The following is an 18577-nucleotide window of genomic DNA, read 5'->3' on the forward strand; positions in this document are numbered from 1 at the left end:
ACCACGGTGCTTTTGCCCCAACATAACTACCAGTGAGTCCCATTCTCCTGACAGGGAACCACAAGCACTAGGCAGGAACAGGAAGCAAATCTAATCAGGACTTGCCGTGGTATATTCCTGAGTCAACGTTTTATTTCCACAAATATCAAGTTTAAATAAGCATTAGACACTATTAAACACAACTTTCAACTTTAATATTCAAATTCAACACTAGTAAAAACAAATAGAGCACAAATGGGAAACATTGTTTAAAAACTAAAATTAATGAAGAGATAAGCCAGTAATTAGAACAGTTCTATTTTCAGCAACATCTGGCAGCCAACACCAGTATAAGTTTTGACAGACACGTTTGATTCATACTGGAACTTAAAATTGAACAGTTAAACTTTGTCTGTTGGCATCTCAGACTGCAGTTTTAGTATAGTATACTATATAAGCACAAACTTATGTACATAAACAATGAAGAACAACCTGAACACTTACACTAAACAATTATTTACAAGTACTCCAACATAAAAAAAATATACAAGAGCCTCAAGAATGAAAAACTGAAGAGAATACCAACATTTAGAGAACCTTATTAGAAAGGATTACAGAACATCAACAGCCAAGACATTAACAATTGCACTACACTAATACAGAGTCCAAATATTAAATTGGTGCATTATTTCACAATGCACTAGCTTCAAGAGAGAAATGCTGCCTTCACTAAAATGCAGCTTAGATTTGTTTCACGTAATTGTTTTAACAAGAAGCCTATTAACACAATAATGATTGTTTTAATGCTACAGTTTACAGCGAGGACAAAACACTAAAATAGCAGCAGTTCCACACGGCACTTAATTCCACAGGTTTCTAAGCTGTGGTTTATGCAATGCCTACAAAGTGCTCCCAGTTGAATATACAAATAAAATTCACAAAAGGTTACCTGACATCAGGTACATTGAGTGTAGGTGGCCTTAAAGCCTGTCTTTCAAAATTTATTCCCCTCTGCTCCAAACTCAGTAACACAGCAATGCCCCTTCCCTCCCTCTTAAAGATCATCAGGGGCAGTACTTCTCATTACAATGCTGTAACACTAAAAAGCAGCACACCACTATAGTGGTTAACCCTGGGACGATGTAACATCTAACAGTGTAACTGAAAGGTTTATGGATTAACATCCAGGATCCTCTACGGACAGATAGTGACCGAGTCCATTGTCTCCAACGGTTAATACAGCTAATCAGCCATATCGTTGAAATTAAAAACCCAGAAGCAGTTCCTGTAAAACTAGTGACACTGATCTAAGACAGGACAAGAAACCAGGAATTGAATGCTTCCTTCAACTCCTTAAGGCTTCAGTCCAGCAGAGATGCTATAGCCATCCTCAGCAGTCCTTTTGGACTTCATAGTTCAGTATATAGTAAGACTAACTGAGCGGTTCATTTTCTTGCCAATGAGTCGAGATGGTCTATTTTGTGTTGTAGATCTAGTTGTCATTCTGTCAGTGAACAGTGCTCGTTCCTCGGCTGCGGCCTTCGCCATCTGTGCCTTCTTCAGCTCTCTGCAAGACATTGGAAGTCACACACGCAATAATCAGTAGGGACTGCAGGCATGTCACAGCAAGTGACATTTTCAGAGGCGTTACAACAATTCCAAACTTAAGAGTTGCCATCAATTCAGGCCACATTAAGACAAACAGATGCAAATGATACTTAAACTCACAGGACAAAACACCAACGTTCCTTACTTCCCTAGATGTCCTTTCTTTTGAAAAGGGAAGGACATGACAAATTCACATATATGGGTTTCAAAATTTGACCAAGATTTTTATAAGCAGATCAGCAGCTTTGGTCTGAAAATCTTTAGCTTGCTATTGTTTAGATTTGCAACAGGCAAAATATTTGCTATCACTGGAACTGTAGCTGCAACACAGAGCACTAGGCTTTCTAAGCTTATGTTTTTCCCATTGCAATTCAGTTTGTCACAATGATAACTGAGGTGGAAAAAAATGATTGTGTTTTATGATTGAAAGAAGCAAGGATACCTACAGTATTGATCACTGACCTGGAATCAAAATAATTTATTCCATTCTATCTTATGTATCAGTTACAGGATTATAGGATGTTGTTTACTTCCTAGTACAAGTCCTATGATCAACAAGTGAAGAGCTAATTACAGAAGCTCCCTCAAATGAAGCATTCAGCCACAACTGAAACTCCTGTGCAAGACTCAGGCAAGCAGACGCACTCTTAAACGGAACATAACTAGCAATAGACAACTCAGGAAGCATCCTTTTCCTCTTGCGTACCACATCAAAAACCTATCACCACATAAATCTTGTTTGCCTGAGAAAAATTTGAGCCTATTACTGCAAGGCTGTAACACTAAAGGCGGCGAAGGCCATTGTCCCTAATTCCCTAATTCTGCCAAGCGTACTGTTTCAGAGAATTACCAATACTCAGTCTGAGAACTAAATTACACGAAACTCAAGATAAGAAACTATGAAATAGTCTGACTAAAGAGCAAATTCTTCCATTCTTCCCTAAAAGTAATCCTACCTGAACTATTTTACGGAACGCCATCCCCCCGAAAAGTTACTGTCGGCAAGTGTTCTTTTCAAATCATTCTTAGCTTTACTTTACAGTTATTTTTGTGAGGATGAAACTGCAGGCAGGTTTTGCCTTCACAAAGCATTAACTTAGCCAACTTTCAAAAGAAAAAAAATACCACTCCTTAATACAAGCAAGTTACCTTGAGAAACCCACCTTCAAATAACTGCACAACTCATCAAATTACTCTTTCCACAGTTGATCATAAAAGCATATAAAGAACCATTAGAAGCTAAGTTATATTTAAGGATCCCAAGGAATCACTTACTTCTGCAAGAGTGAGTTTTTGAATTTTTCAGCATTCAGTTCTATCCTCAGCTGCTCTGCACTCTTTTTTGCAGCAGAGAGCAGTACTGAATGCTTGACTAGTGCCACAGCTGAAGGTCTTTTCTCTGGATCAGGATTAATCATAACCTTGGAAAAAATAAAATAAAGTCATTCTAGTTAAGGCCAATAAATACAGTAAATTACACTAATCAGAGAGTCACTGGAACAAGATTTCTTACTTTTAATAGATCTAGTAATTCTTGAGAAAGCACTTGTGGTATTCTTGGTAGTTTTCCTTGTCGAATTTCATGCCATTGGTCCCCATTAGTTGGAAGCGGTTCAGCCCCAGCAGCACAGACAACAGTCAGAGCAAGAGCAAAAATATCTGCTTTTGGCAAATGAGTGTAGTTCTTTAAAAATAAAGAAAAAATAAATTTACTATAGATACTACCCAGTATAAAAACAAACCTCAGCTAGATTATTCAACACCAAACACATCCATACTATTACATTCCAAGTAGCATTTGGGTAGATAGCATTTAGGAAGTTTGTTTCAGCAAGGAAGTGGCAGACAACAAATCATTGCTCTACCGAAAACAGCACACAGACCTAACACAAGTATTTTCTACATGTAGGATAGCTACCTCTTGTAGGACTTCATTTGCAAGAAAACGGCTATCGCCTTCCTCCACTTGTGGACTAGATACTCGAGTTACATGACCAAGGTCACCTGCAAAAAACATAGCGTTATTTCTCAGAAGACATAAAACGATGCCACTCTTAAGCACAAGTGTGCTGCCTCGTACCTATTTTAAATATGACTCTATCAGATGACCACTCATCATCATCTCCTTCTTCTGAAGTCGTACTTGGGACTGATGTCCTGGATATGAAGATGTTACCTGTAAAAGAGCAGAACTGTTAACAAACACATTTGAGTCCGATTTTTACTTCATCTGCTTTTATCAGTTTGTTTTAGCCACACAGAAATTTCAGTTGCATACCCAGTTCCTAGAAGAAGAAATTACAATGCGCGCACGCGCACACACTCACTCTGTGTCCCTCTGCAGGAAGTGGAGGCAAGCGTTGTGCAAGAAAGAGTTAACAAAAAGGACCCAAGATAAATTCATCAACAGTTACAATTTTGCCAGCCAATTTTATAACTGACATCTTTGTACTGCTACTTAAGACTTCAGTAAAGAATTTACAGTTAAAAAGGTGTGGTCAACTGCTCATTTCTCTACAGATTAAATTAACTGAGGAACCTGCCAATAGAGTAAACCAGTTTACGCACTTACTAGGTTTAATATCCATGTGTACCAGGGACATCGAATGAATGTACTTTAAGCCTCGAGCCACCTGAAGTAGTAGGTCCTTCAGCTCTGGCTCAGTAAAATAACGCATATTCCTGTAATTTTCACTTATGGCATCTGCTAAACTGCCACCTAAAACAACATTAAAAAAAAAGTATTTTATTCATTTATTTACAATCAAACAGTTGAGAAAATAATGACAACTTACTTCCAAAAGTAAATACAACTGACTTCTAAAATCAGCAGTGAATCTATCACCAAAAATTTGCTGATGATACACAGGGATTGCTGTACCCCCTCTCTTTATAGCAGTGTAATATATTAAAATTATTTTTCTTCTGTGAGGTCTACTGCAGTTGCCATATAAATTAACAGGGTACCAAAACACAAAGGGAAAGGACTCTTGTCCTGTTCCAGATCTCTGGCAGGGTATCAGCCACAGCAACTGACCCCTTTTCAAGCAGAACTTTTCTCTCTGTATTCCAGCTTGAGATATTATACAGAAGAATTAACTACTTTGCTGCTCACAAATGCCTCAGTGTAGTTCCAATATTTTTAAACACTGAAGACCTGTCTGCAATTTTGAAAATTACTGTTTATCCAGTATGCCCTTTGCAACAGAAAGCAGCATATAGACCCACTTCAGATGATAATAACATGAGCTATGCATGAGGATGTAAATTCCTACTTAGCACTAGGGATGCGTAGAGATACCTGTGTATATTTTATTAAAAAAAAAAAAAAAACACAAACAGATTTTAAAAGCAAGTTCAGAACAATCAATCTTTACTTACCATTGCAATATTCATTCTGTATGAGCATATGATCATCTTCTGCCCATGCAGAGTAGTATCTTACTACATGTGAATGCTGCCCCAGAACTGCATGTGCATATACCTCTCTTAAAGCATTTTGCCTGTTACAGTCACACACACACACAAAAAAAAAAACCAGTACACAGGAATATTATGAAGTGAAATTAGTTCAATTTCAGCTTTACATAAACACTTATTAAAAAAATCATGCCACTCTTCCAGCACAGGTCTCTAGTTAAAATCTTCACATTCAGTTCTGCAGAACCTTATGTTGGAATTGTATTTATGTCCGAACAGCTAAAGCCATTTATATTGTATTAAAAGACCAAGCAACATGAAACATTAAAATACAGGCTTTGTTGCAGATGATTCTTGAGGCAACTGCCACTCGCATTACTTACTTTCCAACCACTGTCAGCAGCAAGCTTTCAGAAGCATCATTGAAGTTTTAGCAAAAAAAAAAAAAAAAAAAAAAAAAAAAATAGCCATAAGCTAGGATCACAGAATCACAGAATTTCTAGGTTGGAAGAGACCTCAAGATCATTGAGTCCAACCTCTGACCTAACGCTAACAGTCCCCACTAAACCATATCCCTAAGCTCTACATCTAAACGTCTTTTAAAGACCTCCAGGGATGGTGACTCCACCACTTCCCTGGGCAGCCTGTTCCAGTGTCTAACAACCCTTTCAGTAAAGAAGTTCTTCCTAATATCCAACCTAAAACTCCCCTGGCACAACCTTAGCCCATTCCCCCTCGTCCTGTCACCAGGCACGTGGGAGAACAGGCCAACCCCCACCTCGCTACAGCCTCCTTTAAGGTATCTGTAGAGAGCGATAAGGTCGCCCCTGAGCCTCCTCTTCTCCAGGCTGAACAAGCCCAGCTCCCTCAGCCGCTCCTCGTAGGACTTGTTCTCCAGGCCCCTCACCAGCTTTGTCGCCCTTCTCTGGACTCGCTCAAGCACCTCCATGTCCTTCTTGTAGCGAGGGTCCCAAAACTGAACACAGTACTCGAGGTGCGGCCTCACCAGAGCCAAGTACAGGGGAAATGATGATGACTAAATGTCTGGGCCATGAAAATAACTGAACTCTATATTCTTAACTTCTGTTGTATAACATTGGTATGCAATTTTGAGCATCGCAGACCAGCGAAGCTTTATATTACTATTAGAATATTGTGGGAAAAAAAGAGCCAGGAATATCAGGCTCAATCAAAAAACACCTGACAATCCGCATGTAACTTAAACTTGACAGCAACGCGGACCTGGTTGGGAGTATTGTTTTTCTTTCACATCTCAAAGGATCACCGCTGCAGTTTCGTATAGTAACTCCTACCATTAATGCAAGGAAGCATTTCTTTTAACTTTCTGGGTGAGGACAATCTGTTTCCACTCCGAATTTTTGGGACAAATCTCTGTTGGAGTCAAGTAAACTTTCCTCCCAAAGTTTGAGCAGTATTCGAAAAAGAAATGTGAAGTGACTTCAAAACCGTATCCTACTGTTTCACATTTAACTGAAGTATATTTATGATTTTATCATAAATGCCTTCTCTAGATACTGATACAAAGCAACATTGAAGGAAAAAGCACCAGAAAGCATGTTTTAAGAGCAGGAAATACTCACTCGTCCACCGAGCCAGCTAAGGGTTTCTTAGATCGCTTTATAGCGTAAATACAGCCATCAAGTCTCTTTACACATTTAAACACAGAGCCAAATTCACCGGATCCAATCTTCTCCAACTCATGAAATTCGGTGGCATACCGTGACTTCATATTACTTTCTGTTATTGTGATCCTCTGTAAAGATCAGAAAGAAAAATACTTACACGTGCAAATACATGAACTGCCAAACTTCCTATCAAGTTCTAAAGATTAATTACCTTAGCAGGTCTGATAGTTTCATCTTCAAGCTCTCCATCGCTTGCTTCCATGTCTTCTCCACAAGAGCTGAAATTCACATTAGGTATTTTTACAGAATTAATACGGGTTAAGAAACTTAAAATTGAGGTTTGGGAGTTGATTTTTTTTTTTTTTAAATTCAATTCTCCCATACTACCCAAGTTTAGTCTAATTAAACACTAGTATTTATAAGCACAAGCTCATAGTCATAAAATCATAAAAAACTCATACTAAAAAAAACCCTCATACAAAGCAGATACTCCAAGAGCTCTGTCTTGCATCACTAACAGGTTTGGAAAGAAAAATATTTTCACAGAAGCAATTCTTAACGGAACTTTTGCAGCTAAAATAGTTTTTAGGGTAAGCATTACAAGGAAAGATATAAATTACTCACTCGTTCCAGTGCGTTCTCTTTCTCCTCCGACACTGTCCTTCAGAGTTGTGAAGAAACATGGAATCGGGAGTGAAGGGATTAATGTTCACATGAGGTGTTTGTCTGATATCAGAATCTCGCTTCTCCGACTTCCCAACATTCATAAATAGAGAGCCCCCTCGAAGTTTGACTGAGCTGGAACCTAGTCCTTGTGCTTTGGAGAGCAAACTCTGTATTTAAAATAATAATAATGAAACATTTATGAGCTCAATGTTGCTTTAGACACAAATAGTCACATCACGTTTGAAAATCATTATTGGAATGCTGTCTATTCAAAGCAAGCATGAGTTGTTTAAACAATGCCTGCATTTCCATCAAAAAAATCCCAGACACTAACTGTTTTGGTGTAAAGCCTCAAAGAAAAACATTAACCGTTGGAATAATTTTGAAAAGATAGGAATGATGACGAGAGAAGCATTCTGTCTTTAATCAAGTCATCACCCAGCCTTCCCCATGGACAGTTCTATGTTCACGAAACAGAGATGAAATTCATGGACCACGCTGCGTTGTATGTATTGCCATGATTTTCATACAAAAGATATAAAAGTTAGACTAAATATAGAAAGTATCTTTGGTGATCACAAACTTAAGATAGAAAGCTTAAAAAGAGCACTATATCAAGGATTTGATACTGCTGTAGAAGCCTCAGTGGATCTACAACACTTGCTCAAGATCTGACAGCACTGTTCAGTGACATCGGTCTCACTGAATCACCACAGGAGGACAGGCTGAAGCAGCAGTGCTGGAACAACATCACACATGAAACCGTTGCACTTCCAGCACAATATTCAGAGTAGATATTTTGGGCAGTAATCCATCAGGCGTTTTCTGGGCACGTGATCAGATCTCTCCCAGTTACGCAGAGAACCTGAGCCTCCCACACCCTCATGAGGATGCTAACCAGTGACCTCTTGGATCACAAGCATTACCTCATCCTAGTAGCATCTTATCACATAAAGAACTGACAGATCTCAAGTCTAAAGCAGCATATATAATATGAATATTATAATAGTATTATAATACTATAAGTATTAGAATAAGGTTTGTACTTTGGGAATCCAACTGTACTCTCCGACCCTAGACTAGATTAAGACCTTCATGTCTCAGCGGAGTCTCACCACATTTCAGTATTTCCACTGGTTAACTTAACCAACTGTTTTTCCAGACCTGGGCACCTAACTCAATCATTCCATTGAAACACGGTGTTAAAATGTTACTTTTAAGCATCACAAGGCTCTGGCATCTCTCAAGTGTTTGCTCCTGACTTCAGATCATCTTCCATTTTCCTATTTCTAAACAGAGTAACTAAGCTACCTTTGAAACCTCATTTGGGACAGAAACTGAGAAGAATAACAAACACCGGAGCTGGGGGGGGGGGGAAATTGAGGTTGCCCTCCTCAGGCTTATTTGTTTTCTGTGGGTAGTCTACAGACCCCTGGGAGATCATCCACAGGGATGGTCATTAGGCTACAACTAAAGGGTTACGTGGAAAGTAATAAAGAACGCAAGACTACTATCACTGGATTTAAATGCGCTACTTTTATATATTTTGGTGAGCCTCGAGACCAGAAACGGCCATGCCTTCCAGCCGCCCGCCGCCGGCAGGCTGAGGCGCTGCCTGTCCCCTCAAGCTTCCAGCCCCGGCGGTTAACGGCAGCTCCGCCCGCCCTGGCACACGCTGCCCCAGCCAGGCGCAGCTCCCGGCCGGCAGACGCGACCCAGCGAGCCCACGGCTTGGCTCTGCGGCAACCCGAGAGCCCCAAGGCGCCCGGCGGGCCCCCAGCCCTCGCTCCGGCAGCCCCCGGGGCTCCTCCTGGCGGAGGGGCCGCCTCCCAGCCGCCCCATCCCGGCCCAACGGCCCCCGCCAACCGCTCCCGGCCGGCGCCGCCCCCCCCACACGCCCCCCCCCCCCGGTACCGGCCTCGGCCGCCTCACCTTGGGGGTGTGCGGCGTGTCGAAGAGGCGCAGCTTGCGGAACGTCTTGTGGGGCGGCGTGCCGGGGTACTCGGGCAGCGGCGAGCCGGGCTCCCCGCCCCGCCGCCGGCAGCCGCCCGCCGCCAGGTGCGGGGGGGAGCGGCCCCCGTAGCGCCGGCCCTTGTGGGGGGGCGGCGGCGAGGGCGAGCCGGCCATGAAGTAGGCGCCGGGCGACTTGACGGGCGAGGAGCCGAAGCCCTCCTCCTCCCACGAGTCCCCCTCGTCCGGCAGCGGCGCCGCCGCGGGCTCCATCTCCTCCTCCTCCTCCTCCTCCTCCTCCTCCTCCTCCAGCAGGGGCGGGCCGCCCCGCGCCGGGGTGCGAGCCACCGAGAGCGGCGAGTCCGCCTCCTGGAAGGCCGAGTCCTCGCCCGTGCTGTTGCCGCTGCTGCCGCCCTCCTCCTCCTCGTCCTCCTCCTCCTCCTCGCAGTCGCTGTGCCCGCCGAGGAACAGCAGCTTCTGGCGGATCGGGGCTGCCGCCCGCCGCACCGACACCCGCCGCGGCGGCGCCGCCTGCTGCACGCTGAGGAAGCTCATGGCCGCCGCCGGCCCCGCTGCGCTGCGCTGCACCGCGCCCCGCTCGGCTCTGCCCCGCTCCGCTCCGCTCCCCGCCGCGCTGCGGCCCCGGGCGCGGTGGCGGCTCCGGGCTGGGCTGGGCTGGGCTCGCCCCGCGCCGTTCGGACTCCGCGGCTTTCCCGCGACCGTTAGTCACGTGGCGCGCCCGCCAGCCAATGGCGCCCGCCCCCGCGGTTTGAAAACACGGAGGGCGGGGGCGCCGCCACGCACGCTGGCGTCACGGGGCGCTTTGGCGCGAACGCCGAGAGTCGAGGGGGCGGGGCCGGCCGCGAGCCGCCCCGGGGCGGTTGGGGCGGGGCGGGGCAGAGGGGGCGGGGCGGGGCTCGCCCCCCCCCGCAGCGGCCCCACGGACACGTCCGCCCTGGGCCGCCCGCCGCCATCTTGGGCGCCCGTGCGCTGCGGGAGGCCCCGCTTCGCAGCCAACTTTTTGCGCTCCAGAACTGTTTTGTGTGCCCTGGGGCGGTAACAACGCCTTTTAGGCGAGTTAAAGACACTTTTTTTTTTTTTTTTTTTTTTTTTTTTTAACGTTCTAATCCACTTCAGTTAAAGTGGTTCACCTGATTTAAACACACCCAGAAACAGGAACCTCAAACACTGCAGCCCAAGACGTCACTAATAATTTCCCCAAGACCTTTTTTAAAAGGACCAAAAAGTCCTAGCGCAGCAAACGTGACTCGCAGCAGGCACCATTAATCAGACAAGCAATCCCCCGACATGCCACAACTTCATCCCCCTGCTTCCTTCTGTCTTGTACTACCTCGATTACATGCAGCCCAATAAAACTGCCAGCCTCTCTGCTGTACCACATCACCTTAAAGCAAATTGCTTGAGTAACAAAGGTCCTGACAAATGTTGATGTTTAGAGCAACCCACAGCAAGGCAGGTGTGCATCCCTGCGGAGTTCCTGTCAGCCTCCCCAGGCTCTCATCCCCTAAGTACGGGGGCAGCCCCACAGGTTCATTTCCCTGAGAGGTGAGGGGTCCTGTGGGATGCTCTGACCCTGCGAACAGCACAGCCCTGGTGGTGTGAGCTGCTGCCCCCTGCCAGCCTCACCACCAAAAGTGGTCTGCTACCAAGGGCACATCTCTACAAAGAGCACACCCCGAGCCTGAAACCTGGTAAGACAACGCATTAAAAACACACAGTCAATAAAGCAAAAAGTTTGTACTTAACCATGTTTTTGTCGTTTGTTTTTTCCTTTTCGATGGGCTGATCTCCAGGAGCTGAGGCCTCAGGGCACACCTGAAGCACTTGTTCTGCCTCCCCCAAGGGCTGCCCCCACTCAGCAGCGCAGGATATTCTGGATGCTTCACAGCACGGACAACAGCAGGGCTTGAGGGCTCCTCTCTGCAGCCTGCTGAAACAGGACACCTGTCTCTCACTCATGTAATTATTTTTAGACAGATTTTCTATTGAGACCTAAACCAAAAATATGGGGATACTTTCTTCTCCTCACACCGAGTTCACACAACTGCCACTGTCCCAGTCCCCATGGTTCTGGGATGCAGGAAATACCATGAGGGATGACAGTATCCCAGGTGAGGGCCAAGAGAGTTTGTTACTCCCCTTTTTGTAGTGGTTCCCTCTTTTTTAATCTCTCATGCCTCAAAATACCTGTTTCTTTGTGGAGAGCTGCTGCACAGCTCTGAGCAGGGCAACACAACTGTCACCAATGGCTCTCACTGGTATGCATGTGCCACTAGTGCCGTATGAACGTGTCTTAAATTAATTGGGCTAAACATTTCCAGCCGTCGACAGAACTCAGTACCCTCACACATCCCCACTTTGTGCACAATGAGATGGTTTTGCTTAGAGCTCCATTGCCTCAAGGTGTATAGGCCACCAACTTTTCTTCTTGTAATGCATACAGAGGAACATTTCCACCTAAATATCACATCCCTATATATTCCTACACTTCTGATGACCAGTAAAGCTTTTTGTTTTCAAGACAAGCAGTGACATACAACAAGAACACAATTTCTGAGATTATGGAGATCTCGTGAAATTTCTGAAAACTGAAGTAAGCCAATGTAACCTATGCAAGCAGGACTGGACGTCTTTTACAGAGAGATGGTTACACCAAGTCAAGTGCTATACAAATGCTTGCCTTGCAAGAATTTAGAATCACAGCAATGGCCCATTCAAAATACTCATTTTTTTAAAATGGGAATGCACTGTATAGTAAATACGAACTGAAACATCTGAGTTTCAGGACAGATGATGTACAAGAAGGCTATTAAAATACAACCTCTATCAATCAGTAGCCCACAGAAGGCGATGCAAAGCAATTCGTAATAAAGGACCCCAAACATCCCATCCATGAGCTGTGGTTTGCTTCATTTGTATGTGAAGTTTTCTTTTAAAAAGGTTAAAGAATTTTAACTTACAATGAAGAAATACCCCCCCCCAAAAAAAAAAAAAAAAAAAAAAGCCAAAGCTACAGTTTCCTTCCCTAACTCAACCTAAATATAACTGTCACTGCATTGCTTTCTGGAGTCTACAGACACAGCTATTTAATGAGGGTAAGTGGAAACGGAACTTCAGAAGCCCCATTGTATAGAGTTACTACTGAATTGCTGATCACTGTAACAGTTTAAATAGGACAAATTCAAGTGGAACAATTTAGAGTTTGTGCAGAGGAGGAACTATTTCTGAGAGTGAGAAGACAGAAAAGTATGAGTCGAAAAAAGGAACAGTGAAAGAAATAAACAGCTGAAACCCAATTGTTTTACAAGAAAGTTTATTTCCAAACTGACAGCAAATAATAAAATGAAGTATTGAATAAATAAGTAACTATAACAAAATGTGTAGTTGCTATATAAAGACCACATTTGTAGGCTCTATATATGTGCAATCCTGAATCTGCATCAACTGTACTTTTGCTGTAGTTTGATGGGATTATAAACAGTTGTCTGGAAGAGATTATTTTCCCCAGGCATGAGCGTGGTAACTCAGCTATCCTGCCCAACATGACAAGAACTATGACTAGCATTAGCAGGCCTACAAACAGCCTAAGTAAAAAGCACTACAAAGACAATTTCCTTTGCCAGAGAATACATTAACAGCGGAGATTGTTGCAGAAAGAGAGGTGAATGGGAAAAGAGCTGTGCAAAATTCTACTGTGCCATACTCTAGTAGCCAAATTCAGCCCAAATTCTCTGAGGCTAATTAAATTGCACCTTTTGAGACTCTGTAGATCTTGCTAAATAAAGACCTGATCCTGTGGACAGACGTAAAAGCATGTACCCCTGCTGTCGACAGTGCCTGACTGATGTTCCTAGGAATTTGAGTGGCTTAAAGGTTTTCAGAATAAGTTTGCAAAATTGGCTTTTATTATTATTTTTTATACTTGCTTTTAAATTAAAAAATAAGTATACCAGCCCAGTGCACTCAGGTTTGTGCTACCAAAAATACTTACCTAGGCCAGCACAGGCTCACTGAAAAACAGCAGCATTTAACTGGGAGTTTTCAAGCTCAAGGGGAAACAGTTGTTCTCTCTTTTGTGGGTAACAGGGGAACCCAAATAATGATGAATGGCAAGAAGTGAAACAATGGCCAATTTGTCTAGCTGTCAGAGGAAACTGCCACAGAAATGGGTACAATGCCTTCTTGTCAGTATTTCCTGCACTTACAAGTTCATCTGAAGTCCACCAAAAACACTTGCATCAAATTGGAACAGTTCTGGCAAAAAAGCTGGATGAAACCCATTGTAGAGCAGCCAGCATAGTCTTGAAACTGGTTTATCTTATATGAAGGTAAACCAAGTGAAAAAGCCAAAGCAGAGGAAAGTCAAGTTGCTTCTATGACAATCTGAAACGCTACAACCGAGTGTTGTTGATGCGCCAGTCCTTCTACTCTTTTTAGCATGTAGTCTGTCTGCATGCAGGTAGAGCATTTCTCAAGGACATTATTTACACTTCTGGGTGAATACAAGAGCAAGGGACTGAGGTGGACAACAGAAGGTGGAATTTGGCAGCTAGGACACCTCCTATAAAAGCAGTAGTTCTGGGCCCAAAATACGTAAATTGAAGGGAAGATGTGAAGATACTCAGAAGTTACAGTGCACAAGTTAGATTTAAAAAATATAGGTTCTACAAAACAAGTCAGGCACAATTCTTCTATATTTTTCTGCAACTACGAAGGCATACACTCTCAACAGTTTTTAAATGACTCCCTTTCTGCCTACACTTCTGCCTTCAGTTACAAAGAAAATAGCAGAAGAATATGATCGTAAGAGTTGTATTCAGATCTGAAATTTCCTTCAAAGCATCCTAGAAGTTGAAGAGCGAATTATTGCCATGACTGAAAACAACAGGTCCAATCAGAATGCCTCTTTCCTGTGCTAAAGTGAACTTAAAATGATAAGAATAAAAGAGAAAACAAGATTTTGTAACTGCAATTAAAAGCCTCAAAATGTCTAATGCACATTAAGTAATTATTACTAATTTACCAGTATTGCTAACCTTTTTCTTTTTCTTTTTTTCCTCCTCCTTTCAGGGAAGATACAAAACCATAGAAGAAGTACTCTGCCTTTTCCCAAATCTACTTTTATTTATATTATTAATCTCTTATGTGTATCATTTAATGTAATTTCTTTTGCAAGCATTTCTTAGAAATGTAGATAATCAGATAAAAACTTTTTAACAGAGTTTCAAGCTCACCCACCTTCTTGGCATTCAAACTATCCTCACGAACCTATGAACATTCAAAAACCTGCCTTTTCTTCAGCATACCTGTTTACAAAGCAAAAAGCAGCTAGCCCTGTCTGCCCCACAAATCATTCCTATATTTGCTGATTTTTCAGAGTTGTCATAACTTATGTTCGAATTGGAATGAGTTTTACACCAAAGCAAGCACTCCCCTGGAGACGTAGCTTTGGGACACTGATTTTTCTCCAGTAGCTTTCTTCAGCTCCCGTGGTAGTTTCTGTTATGTCAGCAGACCTGCCACGTCAGGAACGCCTTTTCCTTGTCTTGCCTAACATAGATGCTCAGAAACCTCTCAGACAAATGCTACAGAATTAAACAGTAACACAATGGTAAATCAGAAAGTCCCCAGATAAGTGCTTAATATACAGCAGCCAGTCAATCTAAAACCTGGTAAGAAATTTAAACAAAGGAATGGGCAATAAGGATGGGATTTTGACAGTAACACTTAAGACATATTTTGCTGTAGAAAAAATTCCACACAATAATTTTTGCCCAGTATAATGTTTTATCATTCCTTTTAGTAAAGTGCTACAAATAATCTAAACAGAACAACATTAATACGAAGAGAATCTCTTACTGGTTCAGGACCTGAGCAGGATGGATTTAAGGGGGCCACATTTCCATTTGAGAAAAACCATACAGACTAGGTATTAACAAAATGCTTGCTTGTTGATATAAGCTTGTATGTTTATTGGGATAATTAAAGTCTGTTTTGAATATAAGCCTCAGTTGAAAAAGTCTGGTATCACATTCCTGACGGGGTTAGGTGTCAGCCATTTACTATTAACGGCGATAGTTTAATTGCATTGTCAGACTTCCCTTTGGCCAAGTGAACTTTGCTAGCAGAGTAACAAAGGAATGTCAAAACTGCTGAAAACACCTAAGCTACATTTTTAAATGCACAAAACATGATAGCAAAACATGCTGGCTTATTCGTCTAATATACAGTACAATTTACTATTTATGACATGAGAACCAAGATTGGCTTTTGGTCTCTTGTCATATGGGTCCAGACTTCATAAAACTTTTACCAATGGTGCAAAAAATATTTTTGGGAGATCTGGTGCTCAAATATATACTGCTTTGAAAAAACAGGAGTACCTTATTATCAACAACCAGCTGAAGCAAAGAGAAAGCACATGTTAATTTCTATATTTTTCGTAACAGAAATGATAAAGACTGAATTAATATATTTCTGAAGTTTCAACCAATTGTAAAGTAATAGCTGAACAGTACACAAGTTAACCTTCACTTCCAACTCCTAGAATTTAAACACCTTGCTGCTTTAGAGAATCAGCTGCCTGCCCGCCCTACCTGTAATAAAATTTCATCTGTGTTATATTTGAAAATTGCACAGAGCTATGGTCTGCAATCTGATCGAGCTGAACAGCTACAGCGCTTAAATTGCTGGATTCAGAAACAGTCTTCCTCACATTCCTACTCTGTGCCATCTTTTTCTGGTGTCTGAAGTCTGATGAAATAACTTCCTGTCCCTGGGGAAGGCTCCCTGACTGCCTGCTGAGAAGTACACAGCATGCAGGGATTTTTTGGTGTGCAGTACGATTGTCACAGAAGCCAGAACAACCAGGAAAGCAAATTACTCCCCACATTTTAATGAAGGTTAGGAACTAGAATGAAGTTTAGGAAAAACTGGCCTCCAAGATCAGACTTCTTGTTTATCAAGACTGTGAGCTCTCTCCTTCTGTTGTACGCTGAGCAGAATCACATACAAGTCTTTTTTTCTCCCATACTGTGCCTCAATCTCTCTGGTATCAGCCAGTTGACTGGTTAGTGAGATTACTTATTCCATCATGGATTATGGCTTTTTACAACTTTGTTGTCAGTCTTCAGGATTTACTCTTATAAAAACACAGTCTTCCAACCTCAGCCTATTCATGTGTGCTTTGGCATTAACTCTTTTAGGGTAAAAACCATCCTATTGTTATGCACAGTGTGTCTGGCACAAAAGGTCATCAGCCTGGAGCACCCCTAATGATCGCCTCCCTCTTTTTAGCCCACAGTGCTGAAAAACTGCAGGAACGTTTAGAAAGAAAAAGTTGACTGCGAAGTTTAGAGATGGTTAGCTTTCAATCCTGTAAGGGAGTTTATGTAGGCCTGGAATCTAAATCTGAAGGTAAAAAATTGTGACTGGGAATGCTGCAAATGTGGGAACCAATTTCTAAAAGGAAGTGATACACCAGGATGCATTACTTCATAGGATCCCTCTTTTACAATTTCCTTCTTCTAATGTGCCAAAGCATTCCCTCAGAAATAATTTTCAAAAAGAGGAGTGAAATCGTTGGGGAAATATAGATTTCTACCCCCAAACACCCAGTCCTTTTTGGCATATTCTTTGTTTCCTCCTCCCCAAATTCCCGTGACCAATATTCCTATCTAACCCAATTTCATCCTGTGTAATCCTCTGCTACAGAACCTTCCGATACCGACAGGCTGTACCTGCTCACAGGACAGTTCCTTCCACTCTCATCAGAATGGAAGCAGCGTGGAAAATCAGAGGTCTCTCCAGTCTGAAAACAAGTCTGTTATACAGACAGGCCTCACAGGGAAGATACATGTAATCATCTCTGCTTGTCTTTAAATGCTAAACCGCATAAATCAATCTGGTTTGTTTATTCAGGAATTAAGTATGTTTTCCTTTATAGGAGTAGGTATGGGGGAAGCATAACCTTTGACTTGGGAGTTTTGCAAGAACAGCTGGTAAGATGCAATAAGAGAAATCACTTAGAAGATATAGTAGCTTTTCCTGACCCAGCTAGTTTTGAATGCCTTGGAGCAAACTAACTAGTATGAAAGGGGAAGTAATACTCACATTTGTACAGTGGTCAGAAAGTGTCCTGGGAAATGAGAAGAACTCAAGTTTTTTCTTTGCTAAATCACTTCCAGCCACCGTTTCCAAAAACTATTAGCAACAAAATTTAAGAAAAAAACTTCAACGTTCATGTCAAATGATACATCTTTAATTTCTAAATTGCAAAAACTACGAAACTGATCTAGTTGACAGGTAATTAATTCTCTTTGCATAGTACAGTTTATCTCCATGGGATATCAAAAATTATTTAAAACTTCAGGAAAACTGGCACCTAAGTCAATAAGCAGCCTCAACCCTACATAAACGTTGCAGACAACCTCAATGTTTTCAATTTTTACTTTGTAACACCCAGAGAATAGCATGCTTTGGCCACATCTTTCCCACAGTATTGTGTTCTTTCACTGCATTTTTCAGTTGGCCATCTGTATGAAAAAAGTAAAAGGCTGCAACCTATATTGATAAAGTAATTCAAAATAAATTAGCTTCACTGTATTTGAACTTGGCCTTTTTGAGGTCAAATACCTCAAAGTACATAGTTACGATTTTTTTTTTTTAAGTAAAACGTGTACATCTCACAATATTTAAAAATAATTACTTAATTAACGTTTCATCCAGAAGATGTTTAATCCTTTCATCCTTCCCTCGAGAAGGTTAAAGGTAAGGCTTCAGTTTCAGAAGTACTCTTGACACTTATCTAAAGTAAGCACCGAATCTTACAGGAAGCCAAGAAAGTTTAGCTTGCTTAACAAGCTTACTAACAAGACAAGAGTAAAGACTTTTTCGTATAAAAAAAAAAAATAGATACATTTTACTGTATGCATTAGACTTACCTACAATGGATTTTTTTCCTTTACAGAATTATAAATGGAGAGAAGCATTGTACTTACATCATCATTAATTAATCCCTTTTTTCTAGTAACTTCTGTCCTGATTTTCAAAAGCACTGATTATCAGCATATCCTAGGTAGTGAGTGGTAGCTGCAGGCACTCAGAACTGTTGAAAACAGACTATTAGTACTTGCATTTATGCCACAAACGCACCATTTGAAAATATTCCTCTTGAAAACTGGTAGTTTACTTTTTAGTCAACATCAGTTGACTAATTACTTCTTTTTAATATTTTTTTAGTGCTTTAGAATGCTTAAAATAACTAACAACACTAATAACTTAATATA

At 41.9% G+C, this 18577-nt stretch overlaps 2 protein-coding genes across 4 annotated transcripts in view; both read right to left on the bottom strand.

Moving 5' to 3' along the window:
• Positions 1–172: 172 nt before the first annotated feature.
• WEE1 (WEE1 G2 checkpoint kinase) lies at positions 173–18335 on the bottom strand. 2 transcript variants are annotated; one of them, XM_084520463.1, is made up of 13 exons: positions 18290–18335; positions 17403–17492; positions 11037–11217; positions 7278–7486; positions 6865–6931; positions 6609–6781; positions 4969–5090; positions 4160–4306; positions 3668–3763; positions 3506–3591; positions 3101–3271; positions 2863–3008; positions 173–1546 (listed from the first exon to the last, which is right to left on the bottom strand). In XM_084520463.1, coding segments are annotated over exons 2-13 (1551 nt in total). In that variant the 5' UTR covers positions 17405–17492; positions 18290–18335; the 3' UTR covers positions 173–1395. The 2 variants fall into 2 exon arrangements, with proteins under 2 accessions (XP_084376589.1, XP_084376588.1); XM_084520462.1 differs by lacking the exons at positions 11037–11217; positions 17403–17492; positions 18290–18335 and adding an exon at positions 9252–10063.
• ZNF143 (zinc finger protein 143) overlaps positions 12587–18577 on the bottom strand; it is a 43606-nt gene continuing 37615 nt past the window's right edge. The window contains exons 17-18 of one of the 2 annotated variants that reach the window (XR_014693415.1): positions 18290–18396; positions 12587–17492 (exon numbers count right to left, since the gene is read on the bottom strand). The gene's annotated coding sequence lies outside the window, so the exon portion shown is untranslated. Of the gene's footprint in view, positions 18397–18577 lie in introns of both variants that reach the window. The other variant, XM_084520469.1, reaches the window with a different exon arrangement.

Source organism: Aythya ferina, assembly GCF_964211825.1.
Source record: "Aythya ferina genome assembly, chromosome: 5".
NCBI classification, from domain to species: Eukaryota; Metazoa; Chordata; class Aves; order Anseriformes; family Anatidae; genus Aythya; species Aythya ferina.